This window comes from Maylandia zebra, linkage group LG17, assembly GCF_041146795.1.
Source record: "Maylandia zebra isolate NMK-2024a linkage group LG17, Mzebra_GT3a, whole genome shotgun sequence".
Classification (NCBI taxonomy): Eukaryota; Metazoa; Chordata; class Actinopteri; order Cichliformes; family Cichlidae; genus Maylandia; species Maylandia zebra.
This window is the reverse complement of record NC_135183.1, coordinates 8,895,138-8,918,202: the sequence shown is the minus strand read 5'-3', so window position 1 is coordinate 8,918,202 and position 23,065 is coordinate 8,895,138. Positions and strand designations below refer to the sequence as shown.

The window sequence follows — 23,065 nt, the reverse complement described above, 5'->3', positions numbered from 1 at the left end:
ATGTGGGTCTCAAGACTCATGCACACATTTTCTTTTATTATTAAATCATCCGGTTCATACCAGACCATTAGAATATTGTGTCTGACACCTCCAATTTTGTGTAATATCAAGGCTACACTAATAGAGATTGGTTAATATGTGTTTACAATCATTACGGCGTGCCATGATGATCTGGTTTAATCTCTAATGGTGCCTTAGGAACAAACAGGTCGAGAACAGTAGTCTGTAAGCAGGTTAAAAGGCTCATAGCGGTCCTGTATACTTCATTTCTACAGAGGTCAGTCTGTGTAGCAGATAGTGGCGAAGAAGAGAAAAGCTTATAACCCTTGAACTGCATGTCTCATTTCCCTTGCAGCAGCAGGCTACAGGTAGATCCTGAACATTTGGCTTCTTCACACTCACCAACTTCCTGTTTTGAAACGTCCCCCTCCATTCTTGCACTGTTCTGTCACAACACTGGAACAAAGACCACTGCTGCATACAACTGGAAATCTACAGATGTCTCGTATATCAGGCCAGCATGTTTGACTTTCTGTGTCTCTTCCAGGAAAATCCCGCTTCCACCCCAGGGGGAGGTCATCACTTCCTCATAAATGTCTAAACAACACTTTGCTTTTCTAAGGCAAACTGTTGCAGCAGGAGCCCTGGCCTGGAACTCCTGCTGCACTTGTACGTGACAAGCCTCTTGGTGGTTCTTCTGAGAGAAAAACAGCAAATGAAGAGGCACTCAGAAAATAATCATGTCAAGGACTATAAAAGACAAGTTATATGTTTCTACTGAACTATGGAGAGCAGTCATTTAACAAAACAATCTCAAATAAAATGAGGAGAAGGACTGCATGGTGAGTAAATAATACAGAAATCTTCTTTCCTGGAACTGAACAGGTAAAAAAATAAATCAGGTGAGGACAATGGAGGCAACACAGACCTCAAAATGACACCCTGGACAGGTCACCAGATAACACAAAGAGACAGACTAACTGCATGTCTGCATGAAGCCCGAGTACCCAAGGAGAACCCACACAAGCACAGGAGAACATGCAAACTCCATACAAAAAAGCCCCGGTGAGATGGTGGAGTCTAACCCCTTCTTGCTGTGAGGCAACGGCTCATTTCATTTTTTAATCTTCTTCACATAGAACAATTAGCAGATGTTATAACTGACATGTATTACAACTCTGGGACAATATGAGATCAAGGAAGAAGCTGGCAGTTGACTTTATGCATTTGTAAACAAAGAAGAAATTGTCACTGTGACAACTTTAACCCCTTGCATTGGGGATTTTGTATATTATTTATTTATTTATAGTTTTATTATTACATAAAAATATAATATAAAGCATCATGAATTCATACCAACAATGACTTCTCTGTGTCTTTTGTAAACTTCATTAGTCCTGCCCGCATTCAGTTCCAGTAATTCTGCAGATACCTACCTTTAGTCGCACCAGATTTGTGTTACTTCCTTTATAATTACAGAAATGCATATACAGTGCAGCACAAGTCTTGAGTCATGCCTCATTTCTTAATATTTTGCTAGAAATATGGGACACAGGTGCGCTGATTCATTAAAACACCTGCAAATATGTTGTGTATTTTAATCATGCTTCAATAATATTGAGGTCTGTCAACTGGCGAGGCCAGTTCATTGAATTTAATTACTGATGAGGCTTTCATGGATCATCTGCAGCCCCAGATATATCTCTCAGGTCTTTGCTGCATTTATTTTATGTTGTGGACATGACTTTCAGGTAATGATCATCTGCTGTAGACAGTTTTTAGGCTTCCTGCATCTTCTTTTGTCCTCCATTAGCCCAGTTTCCTCAATTTCTTTGAGAACACACTGCACACCATGCTGTGATTAGTCGGTTTTTCAGTAGTAGTAGTTTCAAAGTTGTCCAAAGGATAGCTTTGAAAAAAAGCCTGGAGAACTGTTGCTGGAGACCACTTTAAAACTGACATGAAAGGCTGGCTCCTTGGAAGCAAAACATTAAAGAGAGGGGTTGCTAAAGACTTTTGCACAGTACTGCACGCACACATCAGAACCAAAGACCAATAACAACCCTGAGTGATGGTTGTTGTTTCAGTCAGATTCATATTGATGTCTCACTGAGCTGACTGTCAGACGTGTGCTGAGCTGTCAGTTTGAAGCAAATCCCTCTTGAGTCTTCTAGGACCACTGATGCAATGATGTGAAGTAGCACTGCATAGCCTTGCATTTACCATAATGAATTGTAAATATCGCTGTTTTAATGCAGAGTAAAACTTTTTTTAAAAACGCCATTTTATAAATCATTATAACAAAAAATAACAAAAAACAAAAGAACGAACAGATCAAATGGCCATCCCATCCTTGATGAAAGCTAACGACTTGTGCTAACGGCCTGTGCACCACATTTCCGGCAATCTGTTCATACTTTTTTTGTGATATCCCGCTGACAGATAAACAATACCAGGGGCGCAGAAACAGCTTTCCTGGCAGAAGTAATATCAAGGATAGTGAGTAAGGCCTGGTTATCAGTGCAGTGGAAACTAGGCTATGGAGGAGCGTCTTCTCCCTGTGAGTCAATAACAGCATCAACTAACAGAACATTTATTTCCCCTGGAGCGGTAGGAGCCGGGTCGTGGAAGAGAAAGCTTGAGACATGAATTCACTGTAATAATTATTAGCTTAGATCCATTATAGTGATCGCCACATTTATTCAGACCCCCCCCCCCCCAAACGCACACACACACACACACACACACACAGAAGTTGTTCAGGCATCCATTTAGTCAGTCAGTGGTATATTGGCAACACTCTTCAGAGGCACTAAAAGTATGCTGAGGTTTTCAAGGAGATTACAGGAGCATTATGGGAGGTTTGGGGGACCCCACACTATAAATGAAGGTGTGTGTGTGGGGTGTGTGAAAGATCTTCTTTAAAATAAGTTTTCCCCAAGGCTTACAACAGCTAAAGGTCAAGAAAGACCCTTAACTGTGTGTGGTTTCATTGGGAGTTATGGGCTGTAACCACAGTCTGGAACTGATGTGTACTCAGAGTGCTGTCAGCGTGAGCTGTTAGGAAGCCGTCAGAGTAGAGAGCTGCAGAAAACTATGATTAAAAGTAGTTTGGCAAAAATGTAGTTCCACTACATAAGTCAGTCTAAAATCACAAAAAGCATGAAGGAGACTGTGTGCACAGCAGCGTGTGTGTGTAGTAATTAGTGAGTTTTAGAGGTGTTGGGTTACGGAGCTTGAACAGAGCCTGGGGAGCTGTTTGTATGTTGGGCTAATTTAATTACCTCTTGGATCTATAGCACAGACACAAGAGTTGAATCAAAGTCTCAGAATGAAAGTTAAAAAAAAAATAATAATAAAAAAAAGCACTCACAAAACTTTTACTGTCTCTGGAAATCCAGCTGTAAAAACAAGTAGAAATGTCTCTCATTTTTTGTGAAGAATCCTTATTATGTGTTTGTTGCCCTCATTTGAAAATCAATGGCGTAGTACCACTGGTGAGCATGGCTAACTAATCCCGACTGTGTGCCTGTATGTGTAGCTAAACTGAAAAAGTGTTTCAGATCATGGTAAGCCATCCATTTGGATCTAGTTCTATCCAGACACCTGACCTGACCTGACCTGAGCAAACTGTTCTGTGCCCATTAACATGGTGTCTTTAAAATTAGACACTCCAGTTCACCTAATTCTGCAGTCACATCAGTAAAACCAAAGAAAACACTATGGAAATAGAAAAAACGCAGCAAAACCTTAACAAAAAAGGGGGAAGCAGTTTGAAGGGGTTTTGAGGAGACAATAACGTGATGGACCAACTGCAGAAGTGACCAGCTAACAATAAAAGCTAATAGCCAACATGCAGCTACAGTGTTATATGAGTCATTCAATTAAACACACATTACTTGGATCTTTTTCTCCCTCATAAGAATCCTTCACTTCTTGTAAACAGGTCTCAGTGCAGTCTTTCACATGTTTCTGATTTCTGTCACTTCTTCAGATCTTCGCTCATGTTCTTGTCTTCCCAAAAACACTTCCGTTGTGAATTTTTACAGTTTTTTTCTATTGGTGTTTTATTCAACATTTGTGTGTTTTGTGTGCTTTTGTATTATTTTTTTCTATTTGCTGTTGATTTCCTAACTTGCAGGGCATTTGACCTTTCTGGCCCATATGGAAAAGGAATAGAAAAAACTTATAAAAGACTTGCATCAGATGGGGCCTACTTCATATAGTGAATCATATAAGGCTTATATGATTTACACATAAAAGTGGCCACTTTCATATATTGTTTTAGGAAGTATCCAAAACATACAGGTTTCATTTATACAATTTTTCTAGGGATCTTATATCTGTTTTCACTCTTGTATGCTTTTCATTTAAACACAGATACAAACTTAATAAGATTAATATATATATAACTTTTCCATATAGGGGGGCCACCATATAATTCAGCATGAAAAGCAGAATTTGAGTCAAGGGTTTCTACCTAACCGCACAGTGTTGCCCATCTACCCTCATCTGCTCAGTCCAACAGTCCAGCGCATGGATAAAACACAGAAATGACAAATATCACACACATTTGCAACAGCTTCGGCTTCTCACCTCGTAGATTTTAGCATAAGGAGTTCATTAGAGGCAAATAATGACAACAAAGACTAAACAACATATGGTAGAACACATTTTCTAAATAAACATCAGTGTATTTTTATATTCACTGCAAACGTGGGATTTTTTTTTCCAGTACCATTTTGCAGATTCCTCACAGCACACAGACATTTCCAAACAACCAGCTGTGTAAACGTCATTAAATACTCCTGAACAGCAGCCTTATAGTCTCAGCCTGTGGTAGAAAGATCTTAACAGTTATTAGGTATGACTGTACTCATGCACAAAATAAACCAGATACATTTTATACAGTGCGATACGTAACACACTCTGTCATTTACTGCGAAGCACTGAAGTTTAACTTATTAACCTGTGCTGCTGAAGTAGAGCCGCAAATAGATAAGTGAAACCAATAATTATTAAGTATATTGTACTCACATTCTCTATAGTTTCTAACAAGTAAACATAGAATAGAAATGGATACAGTGCCCCAGATAGTAACTGTTTCAGCACATTAACATACTAAATAATAACTAAACAGTCCAATTTAAATCATTTGTACTGGTTAATGGACATATGTTGATGTAAATACATTTATTTCCCACAGTGCTTTTATTTATTTACGTTTTTGGCCTTTGTCTGTGTGAAACATTTGTCCAATTAATAGAAATCCTCTGATGCAAAAACCCCAAAAGGCAAACAACAAAAAAACAACAGAAAAACGTTTCAGCGCTACAATATCCTTCCAAAAATAGTCTTGTGTAAAAGGATCACTTAACTGGTGGGCTGCTGTGTTTCAGCTCATTAAGTGCAAATTGTGTTTGCCACGTTTTTTCAGGCTTAATCGTTTATTTTCAGCAAGACCCTTCTGCTTCTGAGATTTTCCTGCTACGCAATAATTTTGTCATTTTTTAAGCTCTTGAAAAGAAAACAGACGTTTTAGAATCAAATGTTGATTACAAACACTTTAAGTCCTTGTAAATCCTCTTGAGGCCCGACTCGTGTGACATATCGATCGGTGCGTGCACACTGACACAGATTGGTTCCTATTATTTCTTGTGCACGCTGCCCTTTGAACCTGGAGCTAACGCCAACCTTTCTACAATACTAGATAATTAGCTTGGCATCACCTACGACGTGCGCTTATGCAAATTAGTCTGTTTCAATGCTCCTGGATGCAATTAGACCTGTAAACACTCAGAGCAACGTGTGGCGTCATGTTGAGGGAAAAATGTAAAGTGATTACAGCGTTCAGAGGGGTGAGTCGGTGCATCAAACTCGCCCTGTAGTTGATAACCAGCTGTAATTGGACTGGCACAGACAAGATCAGGTGGAAATCTATTTGAAAGTTGGGGGATGGCAGACGCATTCTGCCAGAGCAAATTAAACATTAGCTCCAAGATTTCAATTCAATTCAGTTCCGTTTAAGTTTGTTTATATAGTGCCAAATCACAACTGTTGTGACATTTTATTTATCCCTTAGAAGCCTACCTGAAGCTCTTTCTGTCAAATTTCAGGACTGCTTATAGAACAAAATGACTGGGTGTGCATCAGAGGTTAGTGATGGTGGTCTCTGCCTGTTCAGCTACCTTTGGAAAAACCTGCAAACTGTTCTAATGGTCATCAACCACGTCTTTCCTGATGTACACTGAGGTGTCAAAACTCAACATGAAGGGAAGGTCATCAAATGTCATCTTTGTGGGGGGAAAACGACAGAGATCTCGCACACGTTGGCGGGAATATGCAGTTTTCCACTAGTTCACCTGCCACTGGCCCACGTGTGTCACGTATGCTGGTAGCCTACAGCCCACATGAAATTAACTTGATTGTGTGACCATGGGTTAATGTAAAGTTAATGAATAAGATGCAGAATAACAACAGTATGTGCAAGCGTAATAGCGCCATGATACCGATCCCTATCCGTCAAAGAATTCACCTCTACATCCCTGTGAGAGCCACATGATTCCCCCAGAAACAACCAGTACTTCACTTTGTGTTGGTTTTGACACAGACCAGGGATTTCTGGGGCATCTTGATGGCAGCTGATACTTTGCTGGTGTGTGGCACAAAGACAGGTTGCGTTTAATGTTTTTTTAATGTCATCAATAGGTTGTGTGAGTTACAAATAATGCTGCCCATTTGCCATCTGAATTTATGGTAAATGGGCAGCATTTATACAGAAGTTACGCGACAAACTTACTATCAAACAAGGAAATATTAAGTATCAGTGCCTCATGTTAAGTGGTAAAAAGCCACGAAACAGGTGGAATTATCACAGAAAGGGGTCCAAACGCTCCACTATGAACATTTCTGTCTGGATCTTTAGGCTGTATTTGTAGGAGCCCACTAGCTTCCTGTGATCTCCTCGTTTTCTCCAGCTTATCATTTCCTGCACTTGCAGAAGGTTTTCAATAGCTGCACTGGAGTGTGACTCTCATTTTGAGTCCAAGAGCCTGTCAGCGTAATAAAAGGTAATGCTCCCAGCGCTTTCATGTAAGACAAAGCGTGTTATTTCTAGGAGGAGGAGAGCTATTAACAGACTGCAACTCTGCCTCAACGCGCAAGACTAGCTCACCCACGGCTTTTTGTTCCTGTTTCATTAAACTGTGCGGCAAGGTGGGCTAATAAATAGGCGAGCACTTTAATTTGAATGCCTTCTGCTTGTACGTCCCTCTAGCTCTGCCTTGCTGTTGCGTTTTAATCCCCAAAAATGCCACAGCGCTTTGTTCTCACAGTGCTATTCCCCCGAGCATCCTAGTGTGTGGTCAAGTGTGTGTATTTGTGCTCTGGAGACAAATATAAGATGTGAGCAGCTGCCTCTCCCTGCAGCAAACAAAGCCAAGCAAAGAGAAGGCCAGGATGCTGCTTTCAATTCCGCTTTCCAGCTCATCTAATTATATGAACTGATCAGACTGATTTAATTACTGAGGAATGGTTTTTTTCCGCAAAAGCAGATTTAAAGGGGAGGTTTTTCTTCTCTTTTCAATAACAAATTATTGATTTTTGAACACAGGTGTATGCTGATAATCTTTTTCTGTTACAATGGGGGGAAAGCACCGTTCTATTTTAAAGGATTAGTAAGAAGGGCTTTGAATGACAAGCTTTTCTGCTTGAATATGTACATTTTGTGACCCCTTCACTATCATTGATATCTGTGGCGAAGATCAGCATAAAAGACTCATTTTATTAGTACTTATTTTTTTAGCAATTTTAAATGTGACTATAGACTTTGAATGCCTTGTGACAACTTGCTGTGTTCGGCTCAGGACCATTAAACTGGAACAGTTAATCCAATTTAACTTCAATTATATAACTTTTTTTCCCCCAGAACGGGCTAAACACAGGAACACAGCTGGATCTCCTCGTATGTGGAAAAAGCAACACAAACAGGCCAAAGCAACACAAAATAAAACCATTGCGGCACAGTCCGTGTTACTATTTAGCAGTCGTTGCACACACTGCAGTAAAACCTGCTTACGTTCCCTCTGGGAATCAAGACTGGGAGTATTAAATGACATGTCTCACAAGCAGAAACATCCAGGAGCGCTGCAATTTGCGAGTCAATTTGAAGTTTAGAGTTAAGTGCGTTCGGTTTGAAAGCGTTTGCGCGTTTGAGCGTTTTTCAAGAGGAAAATTTTGTCTTGTTCTCGTCATCAAAGCATGTTTCGCCCTTAGGGGCAGCCTCTGCTGGCACTCTGTTCTCCTTCCTTCCAAAGTAAAAACGATGAGACTAGCAGCTTTTTAACCATAACTGACGGTACCAGAGTTACTTACAAAGGCGCCATCCAAAGTGGTACGGAGGGCCTACAGTGAAATCCACACACAAACATACAGTGCTCAAAAAAGAAGACATTCACTCAGTGCACACTTACAAGATTCCTGATAGTTGTTAAATAGATTATGAGAGTTTACAAGAGATGGTGAGCTAACACTGATCAAATAATCAATAGGATTCATGTCTACTATAGTCTATTTACATCTATACTGCAATATTAAGAATATTTACATAACATTTGTGAATACAGAAAAATCCAATCAATGTGACAGATTGGTTTTTTACTATATTGCCAAAATGGCTAGCCAAAGCTTACTCTTTAGCCTAACTTCCTCCAAAGGCACCAGCAAGGCTTGCAAGAGCCTTCAGCCTGATACACACCTCAGGACAAGTAGGAAGTCAGCTAAGGCTCACAGTTTCATATAACACTGTTTCATTAGGTGAAGTTCATTGTGCTTATTTTTTAAATTAGCAAGTAGTGCTTTGGATTTTATTACATCTGTTTGGTTGTAAAGATGCTGAATTTGTGTCCCGTGTGGCTCTGTGGTTGTAAGTTTTCCCCTGCAGTCCCTGCTGCAGGACCTATAAAAAATACCTGCAGGGCTAAATGACTCGTAAGAGTTTAAAAAATCATCTCAAACTAAAACTTAGTAGTTGTTTTCCCAAGTTTTTGTAACATAAAGGAATTGCCCCCTCACTCAACCTTGTCTGCATTTTTGTACTTTTCAAGTTTTCTGCGTATCTTTGTCTTCGCTGAGGCTTCTTGAGCCTCTTCTCATGTCCACCTGACTTTCTGCCAAAAAAGCAAAACCCTGATTTCCCCTCTTTCAGATTTCTTTGCATTTCTTTTGCATTTACCTGTGCCCTGAGTCAGAATGTAACCCACTTAAAGCTTTGGAGGAACTGGAGCAGAAAGTATAAGAAAGGATAATGGCTTAAAAATGTAGTCTGATTCTGTGGCTAGAAAACAGATTTTTTTTTTGTTCAAAGTTTTAAGATTAAAAATCTACAATTTCCTCTGAATGTTATGAGCTGATTAAATACACACTTTCTAGAGCAATACAAGGATTAATGGAATCCGATTTTAGCCTCCTGTATCAGAGCAGATGCGACACGAAAAGCTGGGCTGTCTATCAGGAAATAGGGATCAAACTGTCAACCCTGCACTTTGTGGACAATCTGATCTACCACCTGAGCCACAACCAGCCACCTCTATTTATATATTTCCTATCAAATTGAAAGATTATGTGTTTAATCCATACACCAAATAAAGTGCAAAAAGATCTTGATGTAATCACTCCACTAAATATGCTCTTCAAAAGTATGGCAGTATTTTCAGTTTCCTGCCCTGCGTTCTTGTACTCTTTACATGTTCTCTTTCCTTCCCCTCTTGTGTCTCTTAGCTGTAGCCGAGGTTCTCCATCTCATGGCGGTATCTTAGCTCCGACACTTTTGCTTTGTGCTGCTTGCTCTCCAAATGCTGCCTGAAGTCCGTCTCCTGCTCGGCTCCGCAGTTGCACATGGAGCAGTAGAACTGTCCGCTGGGAGTCACGCACATGGCCAAGTCCCGGGGGATGCGCTGCCTCGGTCTGGGGTTGTAGTACGGCCCTGAGGGAGAGAAAGAGAGATTACAGAGATGAGATGGATGGCTGCTAACTGTTATTTTTAAGAGATGTTTTATTGCAGAGGGAAGTCACAATACAGTGCCAAGGGTCCAACTTTAGGTTTCAACTAGTGCCTTATACAGTGGCAAAATGAGATGATAATCAACTAGAACATCTTTAATGAAATACTAAAGCTCCCAGAAGAAACCCATCCTAGCACTAGAATAACATGGACAAAGGTGGTTTACATCTCGCTGGCACGTACCAGCATGGTAACTTGTGCTTTCAGCCTAACCTGCTCCAGTGATGGTTACAGTATGTTTCATACTAGAGCTCACTGGGTAAGAAACCACTGCACACTTACAAATCAGTTCTCTGTAAGACAGCCTCATCATTCCTGGAACTAAAATGTTTTAACGTCTCTACATTACCCCGATGAGCAGTAATGAAAACACATTTTTAGATGCAACTTTTCCCATTGATGCAAACAATTTTGCGTTTTTATTTTATAAGCAGTAACATATGACCCTGAAACAGGACACCTATTTGTACCTGCACATAGACTAAGCCTACATTTGAATTCTGTTGATTATTTCTTTAATCAGATCCTCCTGTTTCTTAATGACAGAGCTGTGATATTAAAAAGTACACAGTAAGCATTTGTGTTGGCTTTCACCAGACTTCAAATAAGCTAAACTTTATTAATACTGTAGCTTTTCTCAGAGTATATTTTCTTTGTTTCTTTGTAAAATCACTCCCTCTGTTGACAGTACACTTACCTATAATTGTGACTGGTTAGATGCGCCACAATAAAGTTTACATTTTTGATTCAGGTTAAAGGATGGACTGAACATAGGACAACTCACAATTCCTTCACTTTTTGTTTCTTTTTTTTGCTCATTTCTAACCAAAAAACCCAGCAAAACTATTAGGATTCCCATCCCTCATTATTAAGAAATGCTAGCATTTCTTGACTATGACTCTTATCTTTTTATAAAATACTACTGGTAAGAGTAGATGCTACAAAGTACTTATGTAGAATTTTCAGGTGTCCATACTTTACTTGAGTATTTATTTATATGACTACTTTTGACTTTTATGCCCTTTTTAAACAAATATCTGTACTTTCTGCTGCTTACATTTTCAAAACAGGCTCATTGCTCATTGCTGACAGATTTGGGTGGAGTTATTATATCACACTGCGGACCTTCAAACGTCAAACCGATTTGAGCCTAAACCGAAACACGTGAAAGATAATCCTGTTCGTTCAACTTTTACTGGAGTATTTTTAACATTAATATCTGTACTTCTACTTAAGTGCAGAACATGTGTAGCTTTGCCACCTCTGGATGCTGCTATAATTGTACATTGAAAAAATGAAATGGGTATAGGAAAATGCAGGCAGCATTTTACTGTCTTAAATTTATCTGTTAAATCTTCGACTTTTAACTTCATATAAAATGCTACTGATATTGTAGTTGAAAGAATTCATCTGCAGTGTTTGGTTTTTTTCTGTTGTTCAGTGATAAAAATGCATCCCAGACCCATGTGTGTATGAGTGCTGTGTGTGTGACAAATGTACACAAATGTGTACAGAAAGAAAAGCTGAAAGGCGTCGGTGATTACATGATGGCAGAACACTGGAAACAGAGTGTTGCTTGTGTTTTAGCAACACAGAAAAAGGAGAAGAAAATAGAGAGATAGAGAGAGAGATAAAAAAGACAGAACGAGAGGGAGAGAAGCTATTTTAGGGATTGTCCATCAAGAAAACTGATTGAATCAGCAGATTTTTTTTTTTTTTTTGCCTGTGGAAGAGCGTGTCAGCGGGAGACTAAGAGGGATTTGCTTTACTGTATGACTTGTGATTTATCTTGTTTTATCTCGAGCTGAAGTGCAGGTGCTTATGTCTGTGGAAAGACAGAATAGGAAACAGACACGTGCAGAAAGAGATGGTAGCTTGACGTCAGCAGAAAGTCTGACATTACCTTACTCTGTATCTGTTTTCACACATGTACACGAGGGCGAAAGCAGACACTCACACAAACACAAAGAAACCACAGTTAAATAATAATTATAGAAGAACATTCAGCCTTAAAAAAGAAAGAAAACATGTGTGACCATGTGAGGGTCATGCACTGGACATAAGTAGGTGGGTGCACCAAAAACGGTAGAAAATCCAGTGACATGAGAGAGCTTTAGGAGAATAACTCCTATCTGTGACATCATTTAGTTTTTTTTGACAGTTTCCACACTGACTCAGCAAACAGACACTGCCCTCAAAGGCTGCTGAAAATGACTACGGGTCATGAAAGCTGCTGTAACATGAATTATCAGTATATGGAACAGGTCTAGACCTAAGAAAAGGATTTTACAGCATTCGCTATATCTCTTTAGAAAGACTGTTGGGGTGTTTGCAAGTACAAAATCAGCTTTTAGAAGATAAATTGGCATTTTGAACAGTGGCTTCTCGGGGTAGGTACCATACACATCACATTTTATGCCGCATAAAAAGACCAATTTCAAAGGCTAGTGTGCATCAAATAGAGTTGTTTGAAGACACAACCAATAACTCAAATAAAAGAATATAAGATCATTAAAGAAACAGCCAAGTTTACTGCTGATTGGTCCTCAAGCCGCTGTGTATGAACAGGTGACATCTATTCTAGGACTGCTGAATATAGCTTGTTTGTAGTGACGTATTTTCCAACCACCACTTAAGATAACACAATAACAGACATGACCCTCAATAGCCAGACATATTATTGGTCAATTCATTAAATAACATCAGAATTTGCTTTGCTAGTTTGCAGCCTTTGAATAGACGTGGAATAAGACAAAATCTCTTGCATTTCTTTGCATTTTACTGACCAAGATAGCTACAACAATGCCACTTAAATGAAGAGTTTATCAGATGACTTTTGATAGTTATCTTTAAATTGTGCTGATGTCGCTTTTTAATTAGCATTTAATTTTCTTATCTTACCTGGCATGGAAGCGGGTACTTGTGGGCTGCGACGATTTTTCACTAGCCGGTACTCACTGCCATCTTTCCTGTTCCTTCTCGGAGTTGTCTCATTGCTGCTTTCCCTGTAACAGGCAAAGCTAGAGTCAACAATTGTTGGTTCCATATCACATGTAATGGCAACATGGCTAGCTTGAAATATGGCGTATTTTGCCAAACCCCTGAGTCACCCCTCATCTTTCTAAGATGTTTCATGTTATTTTCTCTAGGGCCAGCATCCTGCTTGTTTTTGAGATATCCCTGCCCTACTGCTGCTGAATACCTGGATCAGGTGTGCTTTGCCAATAAGAAGCTAAAAGGGCAGGTTGGTTGGAAAACAAGCAGGACAGCGGCCCTCGAGGCCTCAAGGTATGGAGTTCCATACCTGTGTTCTACAGGCTTGGTCTTGCAAAGCTTTTCTTTGGACACAGGCTGCTTTTTCACTCATTATCAGGCCAATTCTTGCACCTGACCATTTCCAGCGGAATGTTTTTTGTTTGTTTGTTTTGTAAGCCACCTAACACTGACCTATGAATCATTCAAGCATAAAAAAGGGACCTAACTCTAGGGACAAGCCAGTGTTATGTCCATACATAACAGACAACTTACCAAATTTGTCTTTGGTAAGTTGTACCTTTAGGGACTTTGGTCTAGCTGCCTGTTGTAAAAACACATAATTTGTTCTTATCTCTTTAGTTGAATCTATTAAAACTGCCAAAGATAACACAGTTTGAAATAATAAAATAGTAATTTTGTAGCAACGCAGTGATTTCAAAAGTGCGATCAGCAGAAAACAGCTAAGGAAAGTGAACAAGTGGAGGACTAAAAAAAATGGGCAGGCATAAAAAAGAGCTATCAACAGCAGATGAACAGTATGTCCGGTCCACAACAGAAAAAATATCCAGCAAACACCTGGCAGAGAACCTGAGAGATGCATTTGGTCCTTCAGTTGATCCATTTAGGCCTAATCAGAAATGATCTCAGTGGAAGGGTGGCTGAAGTTGTTTTAAAGAAGGGAAACAGGGAGAAAAGACTGAGGTATACCAAATTACACAAGAACTGGACTTAAAGTAATTATCAACAGGCCTGTTGGAGTTATGATTCCAGATGTGAAATGTTTGGTTCAAATGTTGATAATATCTACAGCGAAGGTGAGGAAAGAGGTACAACAACAAGTGTCTACATCCATCTGTAAAACACAGTGGAGGTTCTGTCATGGTTTGGGGCTGAAATTCAGCCAGTGGTGCAGGATCTTGTCAAAATGGATGTTTTCATCCATCAGTGTGATGACCACAGAAAAGTTTGGTCAGACTTTGATCCACCACACAGCACCATCTGGAAAGCATCTGATTGGCAACGGCTTCATTTTTCAGCACGACAATGATCCCAAGCACACTGCTAATGCAGTAAAGGCACACCTTTGAAAAGAAACTCACAATGGAAGACTATCAATCATAGACTAGTTTACCCAGAGCCTCAACATTAGTGAACAGTGTGGGATGATGTTGACAGAGAGCAGACTAAAAGGCAGCCAACATCCAAAGAAGAGCTTTGAATGTCCTTTAAGAAGCCAAGAGAACTATTCCTGAAGTTTGAGAGAAAGAGAGTTCAGACTGTGTTGCAAAATAAAGGTGGTCATAAGAAATATTCAGCTGCATGCTTTTATAAAATAATAGAAACTGCTTTTGCTTATATACTGTTTTATTATACTAATTTTCTAGCAAATTATAAAGAAACGATGGATGGCTCAAGATATTTGCGCAATGCAATGTATATCTGATTGCAATTGCTATATTTCTTTTTCAGCTAATGCTGAACAAGGTATTGTCTGTAGTGGGCCTCCACTCCATTATGCCTGCATAAAACACAGTAAGGATAAAATCTCTGTCCAATAAAGCCAACATGTCTTCACCCAAACCTACATGGTACTCGCGTTCTGTTGGGCCTCAGCCAGCCGTAGTTTCTTGGCATGGTTCTTGCCCTGGTAGTGGGCCTGCGCAACTGCTGGTGAACTGAAGGAAGCGTCGCACAATTTACAATAGTCATTCTCTGTGGCCAAGATGACCCTGGGCGCCCCCTTATACAGCGCCTGCAGAGACAGGACAAAGCAGCACAGTGTTTGTGGTGAGAGGAGATTTGGAGTAAACACTGTGAAAACAAGGAAAGAAATGTTCCATTTCAGCAGGAGGAAGAACACATTGCCTTTAAAATGATAGTAAAGCCTAATGGAAGCTATGAGTTATGCTATTTTTTGTCAGAAAGATTGTTATTTTATTAGCAAACATAATAAAAAAAAATTCACTGGTTACTTAGAATAAATAGACTTTTAAAAAGCAGGGATTGAGTGTACAGTGGTGAGTGGATGCTTTGAGTGTCTGCTGTTTAAATGAAACAGAGTGACTATGCAGTTCTCTACCACCTCCTCAGAGCAAGTGACCGCCATCATCCGAGAGGCCACTTCAGCAACAGCACACCCACCTCCTAAGCTAACACTGTAGCATTAAGGTAGGCTGTGTACTAGTTCTTAAATATGGGCCTTACCTGCCTGCCTGCGTCACTGTCGCTGGACCCTGAGCTCAGGGCCGTCTGGCCCGCAGTCTCAAAGGCTTCTGGGATCCTGATGGCCGGTGGCTGCTGACTGCCAGCATAGAAATTTCGTAGCTTTTTACTGTGGTTCTTTCCCTTCAAAGAAAGATACGAGATGTCGATTTTATTTGATTCTTCACATGTTTTTCTGTGCTATTCTGCATGTCTGAATTTGGCTTTCAGCTGACCTGGTAGTGAGCCTGTGCCTGCTGAGCAGAGTTGAGGGTAACGTTGCAGAGTTTACAGTACAGCGGTTTACACAGTTCTTCTAGTCCCAGAGAGTCCTCCTGCTCCTCTGTCCCCAGCGAGGAGCCCTCATCCTGGGGCTGCTCACTGGTTGGGGCTGCCTGGCCTGGGAGTGGACCGCAGATGAGGCTGGACACTGTAGCTGGGATGAGGGCTGGTCCTAGGGGCCTTGGGGGCATCTGTGAAGGGTCAGGGCCGGGAGCAGGAGGTGAGGACAAGGGGCTGGGAGGGAGGGGAAATCGACCTGCTGTTGGTGCCACTACAGGTGGAGGCACCAGTGCTTGTGCAGGGTTCATATGTGGAGGCCCCAGCTGCTGTGTAAGGTCCATGGTTGGAGGCACTATTGCTTGTGTGTGATCTACTGGTGGGGGACCCAGGGTGTGTGCCATTGGTGGAGGCCCCAATGACTGACCTGGAGGCATTGGAGGGGGGCCTAAAGTGTGTGGCGGGGTAATGGGAGGAGGCCTTAATGTATGAGGTGCATTTATGGGAGGCAGGCCTAGACTCTGGCCATGAGCCATAGTTGGAGGTCCAATAGATTGAGCGGGGGCAATGGGTGGTGGACCAAGAGGGTGTGCAGGTGCCATTGGCGGAGGTCCCAACTGATGTAAAGAATCCATGTGTTGGAAAGGCTGCTGGGGAAGACTGAAGAGACTCAGGGGAGGCTTCAACATGGTTTCTGGACCTGGGTACATTAGAAGCAATACAATCAGGCCTGCATTACACACATAAACACAGATATTAGAAATCAAAGACACCTCCTATAAGCAAATCCTTGATAAGGATATCAGCGATGACGAAGGCAGACATTAATGAAAAAATACAGTCACTTACATGCACTCTATATTTTATGCAACTTCTTTCGATTAATGTTTAATAGCCTTTTGGCTTTTAGGCACTTGTCTGTTTTACTATATTCAAGCAGGAACTGTGTTTGAGACTGAATGGATGACTCGTGTCTCCATATGTGATAGACTGGTAAATTGTCTCCGCTGTGCTCCGTCTCCGTGGGATTGGCTCTAGCCCCGAGGCCTCAAGTTAGACAAGTTGTGATGGATGAATGGATCATCACAACTTTCTGTTCAGTCATCAGCTAATGTATCCCACTGACTGACTAATGGTAATTTGCTCTCTTTTCTTTGAACAACACCATGACATTTTCTTTTGAGTAAAGCGTGTGAAAAAACTACAAAAAGGCCTTCCACGACACTAGGTTCAGATAATCATGTTCCTCTTTGTGTGAACTGTAAACCAGTTTATGATTCTACTGGCTTTTTACCATTATTATATTGAGCTTTCTGTTTGTCCAGCTCTTTAGTTTATGACCAAATGCAGCTATAAACAAACACCGTAAACGCAGGGAAAACTGTACTTGCTATACATCAGCATTTTAACAATCCCATTGTGAGCATGTTGGCCTGCTGATGGTATCATTTTGCTCAAAAGGCTGCTGTGCCTTAGTACAGCCTCAAAGAGCTACTGTGATGGCTGTGATCTTGTTCTGCATCAAAATACACTCTGAAGAATGTTACTGCTTATATTTCAGAAAAGCATTTGGGTTTTTTTTTCTGTCGCACATGTTAATTTGCAGGAGCTGTAGTGGAAAGCTTTTACACCTGATGATTTTGAGCCAGTTGTTTAAAAAGAAAATTCTTTGTAAAAGACAAAACATACGCAAAATCATCGAAATGCCACTTATTTGGAAATATGATCTCCATTTTATTTAAGTAAATGAATGTAGAAGAGTCCTTTAAGGAGATACTGTTGACTGACCAGTCATCAAACATACACTGTGAGGGAACTCAGTGACTACAGTACATATGTCTATAGCCCCAAGGCTGGAGAGAAATTACCAAACAGAAACACATTCTCGGACAGAGGAGCTTCACATTTCAGTGGGCACCAGAAAGAGTAGTCTGAGTTGCAGTGCCTGCGGCCATGCAAACAGGACATTACATACACATCTGTTTGCACACACACAAATAGAGGCAGCGACAGTAAAATACAGTCCGAAGTGTGACTACTTGGATAAGCTGATACAGTGTGAGTGTGTGTGTGAAGGCTGGGAGCAACTATGTAAGTGCTACATGAAAAAATAATAATAAAAAGGGATGATATTAGTAATGGTGCGGCACTAATTTCAGTTTGTTCTCTTTTGATGCTCCAGTATCATAATATTAGTAATATAATATATCCGTGTGTGTTTGCATGTGTGTGTGTCAGTGCATTTCCCTATATTGTCAGGTCAGTAATAGGCCAACAGCTGTGTCAAAATTCACTGTGCTGGAAGCTTTCATCATCCAATCGGACGCCCGATAGAAGTGAATCATGCACCCAAAATAACATCCCTGGCTGTTTGTGTTTCCGACTGCTGCTCACTGTCAGTCTGTCTGTCCAATATGTCTAGCTGCCCATCTGTCACCTGGCCTGGCTGACCTCAGGAGAAAGGTATGCTAGACAAGTCACTGACCTTACTATAGTGTCGTCAACTGCAAGATGAGACTCTGGAAGAGCGAGCAGAACTGGGTGTTGTGCCCCACACATTAAGATGGAAACCTAGACCATGCAGTTTCTGGAAAAAGTGCGGTGGGATTGTTGCTGGGATTGGCCAAAAGATTTGAAGGGAGATGGCTCATGAGCACATTGGCTGCTACTTTAATAATTCAATTCAATTCAAATTTATATATATAGCACCAAATCACAACGACAGTCACCTCAGGACGCTTTATATTGTACAGTAGATCCTACAATAATAGATACAGAGAAAAACCCAACAATCATATGACCCCCTATGAGCAAGCACTTTGGCAACAGTGGGAAGGAAAAACTCCCTTTTAACAGGAGGAAACCTCCATCAGAACCAGGCTCAGGGAGGGGCGGCCATCTGCTGCAACCACCTGGCCACAAGTGTGTTGTACCTGTGATAGCAGCTAGTTTGTAACAGGTTTTTATATTCAAAACGCAGTCAGCCTGTTCAGGGACATTTAACTTGTTGCAGTAATGCTGTCCCTCTGCAATGTGGAATCATTTTGTAAACAGGAAAATGTTTGCAGTTTTCCATCTGAGATTGTGAGGATTTGCTGTATTTGAACTCACCATCTTCACCATGCAAAGGAGAGGCGAGCAAGCTCGCAAGCAAAATGCCAGAGGACAGTAACATACAGTAAGTTCATGTTGCAGCTGTGTGTAATTAAGCTTTGTATACAGTCACAACATATTGACCTTACATGTTTTCACCTCATGAAAGGTTCACGATGCTGTTTTTGGAGCACCCTGCAGAGGTATTCCCAGGCATCCATTGAGAGCATCAACACTAACTCATTTGTAGTAAACAGGAGTAGAGGTGGTTAACACAAATGTGAGTCAGTAAATAGACAGTTAACAGAACAATAATGCTTCATTGCCAGAAAAATCCAACTCATACTTAAAGTGCATTGCAAAGATCAACACAGCAAATGGAGCCTTGAGAGCAAAGACGGAGAAATACAACAGGAAAATCTGTTATTAATGTTACAACGATAATAAAATTAATGTTTTACCAATTAAAAGATTAAAAGTGGTACCAAAACCCTTCACATAGAAAAACAAAAACATTCTTGATAGTTTATGCTTCAGATGATCATATTTTCACTGGGGACGTTGGATGAGAGCAGTACAGTATATTAAACTACATGAAACACCAATGCCCGGCAATGTTCGTTAATCGCACCAATTGCATATGACAGCATCGGCCTTGTCGGCAGCAGCCTCGAGAGAACCCCGGATCGCCGAGTGAAACAGCAGCAACCCAGAAACCCCCACCACAGGACGGCTGACCTTTTTCCTTGGGTCATTAAACAATTTGGGGAACACAGCGTGCCACCACACAGTAGTTTGAGCATTTAACCACATGCTTTGCATTTACTGTATGCCAGTTAAAAATATAAGATAAGCCCGAAGATATTGCAGCTCTACCATCACTGCCTCCAAGAATGACACGTTAACTTGCAACTTACATTACAATCATTAAAAGATCCCAAAATTTTAAAACAGTTTTCTGATGGTTTGGTCTGATATCACATGCCCCCCCCCCCCCCCCCCCCCACACACACACACACACACACACAGCGCAAAGAAACTATTTTTGGCACGACAGTTTTGTGTAAGATCTCATTATGCGGCATATTCTTCTAGATTAATGTAACTGGGCTATGTGCTTGTTGGTGAATCTCCATCTGTTTGCTACAGAGCAGTGTCTAAACAGTCTTTTTACACAATCACCATAATTGCAAGTCTTTTCTTCGTCTGCACTTCAGTCCCTCTGCTAGTCAGAGAGACCTTTAACATCTCTGTACATTTGTAACTTGAAGCCTCTCACTCCTCAGGCTCCATCATTAAAATCTTAAAACACGGTCACGTTTCGAAGCACTTACAGTCAATCTGTTCTTGAACTCGAGAAATAAAAACATCAAACAGCTTTATTTTGTATTTTTCCACACACTCCTTGCGCTTGTTGGCATTTTCAGCTCAATTAATGCGTCCTTCTCTGAAAGTACAGAGAACATAATGACCAACAGAGCCATCTACAACTGCTGTGTATGTCACACACTAACATTAAATCCATTTGTTCATATTTTGCCTTGATCTGTGTTGTTGTTGTTGTTGTTGTTTTCGTTTTTGTTTTTGCTTGATCTCTTGTTTTTGTTCCAAAGTGTGAAGCCAAAATCAGCATCTACTTAGTTTAATGTCCTATTATGATCCTAGGCAGATGGACTGTAGGCAATGATTGATTGGTTTGAAAGAAACGGAGCACAGTTATGATGCTCAAGCAAGGAAGATGATCACACAAAGATGGCATAAAAACCAACCTGCATTTCAAGTGTTGTTTTTTGCTTCTCATTTAGCACACATGAACAGAGTTATAAGGAAAAAAAACCAAAAACCCAAACATTGTCCAACTGTGCTTTTATTTTGGCTCTTTTGTCTTTCTGTAGTTTTCCTGTGAGCTAGATAGGTCAAGGTGAGCTTGCTTCTTTCTTTAGACTCAGATCGGCACCCACATAGTGCAGTCCTCAGAGTCGCGGACCATATTCAAACATCTACAGCAGTGGACCTTGCCGCAAAGTCAAAAAACATTTGTGGTTTTGCATTAGAGGCTTTTTAGATGACACATTCAAAACCAAGCTTATATAGCATTACTCTAAAGGCCAAAATACAAGGTGAAAGTGTTGTAATCCTCACAATTTTCTAACAATGTTGTTCTCAAAGTCTGAAAAGTAATTTTCAAAAATTACTTAAAACTAAATCAGAAGTTACTCACTAATCAGTCACTTGTGATTTCTTTTGAGCTCGACTCAAAAGTTCTTGGTTTAGAAGCAAAAAAACAAAAGAAATCTCCTGTCTTAGAGCCTGAGAATCTGATGGCCTCCACCGAGAATCTCTAAATAGGCCAAGTGTTCATTTTCTCTAGAGTTTCTCTTGTCGTTCTGTGATGTGTCACATCAATTATAGAGCAATGAGAAGCGCATGCCTCCTGCACTTATTCCATCTGCTTCACTGGGCACTGGACAAGCAAGAGTATATGCAGCAAAGACCAGATACGTCTTACTGTACTTTGCAATTTACCCACTGTACCATTACAATAAAGCCTCAGGTCCATTTTTATATATCAGCCGCAGTCACAATTTGAATATCATTCAGCTATCACTACTACTAGAGAAGACTTAATGTTAATAGAATGATCCAGTGGTCCAATATCTAACATGTCAGTGTTATTTGCCTTTAAAGACTCACAGTCACATGGCCAATCCATTAAGCTGCTACTACTATATTGATTAGTGTCCATTCTATCTCATAGAAGATAACTATCATAATTTCAAAACATCTTGCTGGGAATCATGTGCATATTTCTGGCTGCAAGTGTTATTATTGGCTTTGGTAACTGATAAAACATTTAGTCATTAACATAGAAACATTGACAATAATAACAGTACCAAAGTTAAAAGTTAAAAGTGGCAGCATTATTAAACTGAAAAACCATTCACAGAGAAAGGCACACAAAAGGTCTATTTCTTTATTTCTTCTTATTTTTCATCACTTAGCAGGCTGATGCATGAAAATGGTACTTATTCTTTTTTTCTGTGGCTGTCCCATTGATGGGGTACTTTTACACCCCCAGATCCACCTACATTCATGCATTACTGCAACGTGAATTCACTGTGACATTTTCACCATGACTGAGAACCTTAACTGAATATGACAAGTCACTGTTTGATGACACGGATATTATCAAGTGGGTTGATCAAAACTCATGCGGTAATCTTCATCATCTATGACAGACACTGACCTCGAGTCCCCTAAAACCAGCCAGCAAAGCCCGCTATTACAGCGACTTTGCAGGTCCAGGGAAGAAACACTTTCCGTATAATTGCCACATGTCACCATCAGCTGTGCAGCGACTCAAGTAAAGGAGACCACAACGATTATTTCGCTTGTTCTCACAGACAGCGGTGCTCGAGATAGAAAACTAAGCATTACATTAAGGTTTCGCATATTTCAAACCTGGAGTGTTCGTGGATGAAGCGATTCGGAGCTCTCCTGTAGTGCGAGTGGATACAAGAGTACCGACAACCTCAGATTTTGCATCGCAGCATCCATGCTCTATAACCTGAACAGAATGGTGGCTCGTGAACCCCCTCCTCACACCCGCCGGTATGACATTAAGATGATGACAGCAGCATCAGGGCAACCGGCTTAAACATCCTCGCTATCATATGCAAATGTCTCCGATTAGATTTTTCTCCATCCTCGCACATATGCGCATGAGAACTGCTGACAGTCAGAGGGCAGGTCCTGTCTGGACCAGCCTCCCCTTACCTGGCAATCGTGCGAGATAATGGCTGCTGTCACCGTAGCTGACAGGCGGCGAAGTGTAGTTTCTGCAGTATTCTGCACTCTGGTAGTACGCGGCATCCCCGCTCTTAAGCTGCAGCGCCATCATCGCAGGAACATCCCTCTGCCAACTTCTCCTCTCCAAAAAACCGGGCAGCCAGGCAGGATGACAGTCCCTACCAACGCTCAGACGCCGCGGCTCTCACCGGAGGGGTGCCCGAGAGAGGAGAGTGGAAATTCAGAAGGCGACACCAAGGGAGAAAAAGTGCTAATCCTTGACTTACATGCCAGATGTGCGGGTGTTTTCACATTAAACATCAGCAACGATGTTCTTATTCTCTAAACTAGATTTTAATGACATAAACCCAGCCTGGATTCCCCTAA

The 23,065-nt window shown here is 40.9% G+C and overlaps 1 protein-coding gene across 1 annotated transcript; it reads right to left on the bottom strand.

The window, feature by feature from the left end:
- Positions 1–58: 58 nt before the first annotated feature.
- zmat3 (zinc finger, matrin-type 3) lies at positions 59–23,055 on the bottom strand. Its single transcript, XM_004562085.5, has 6 exons — positions 22,667–23,055; positions 15,754–16,496; positions 15,521–15,661; positions 14,902–15,068; positions 12,962–13,065; positions 59–9,982 (listed from the first exon to the last, which is right to left on the bottom strand). Exons 1-6 carry the CDS (start codon positions 22,788–22,790, stop codon positions 9,774–9,776), a joined length of 1,488 nt encoding a protein of 495 aa, XP_004562142.1. The 5' UTR covers positions 22,791–23,055; the 3' UTR covers positions 59–9,773.
- Positions 23,056–23,065: the final 10 nt, after the last annotated feature.

Bases quoted from the DNA above. Each gene is read 5' to 3' on its own strand.
- zmat3 (XM_004562085.5), bottom strand. From the start codon at position 22,790: ATGATGGCGCTGCAGCTTAAGAGCGGGGATGCCGCGTACTACCAGAGT. The intron at 15,069-15,520 runs GTAAGGCCCATA...CTGTCTCTGCAG, and splicing joins ACAGTGACGCAGGCAGGCAG to GCGCTGTATAAGGGGGCGCC. The intron at 9,983-12,961 runs GTAAGATAAGAA...TCTCTCCCTCAG, and splicing joins AGTACCCGCTTCCATGCCAG to GGCCGTACTACAACCCCAGA.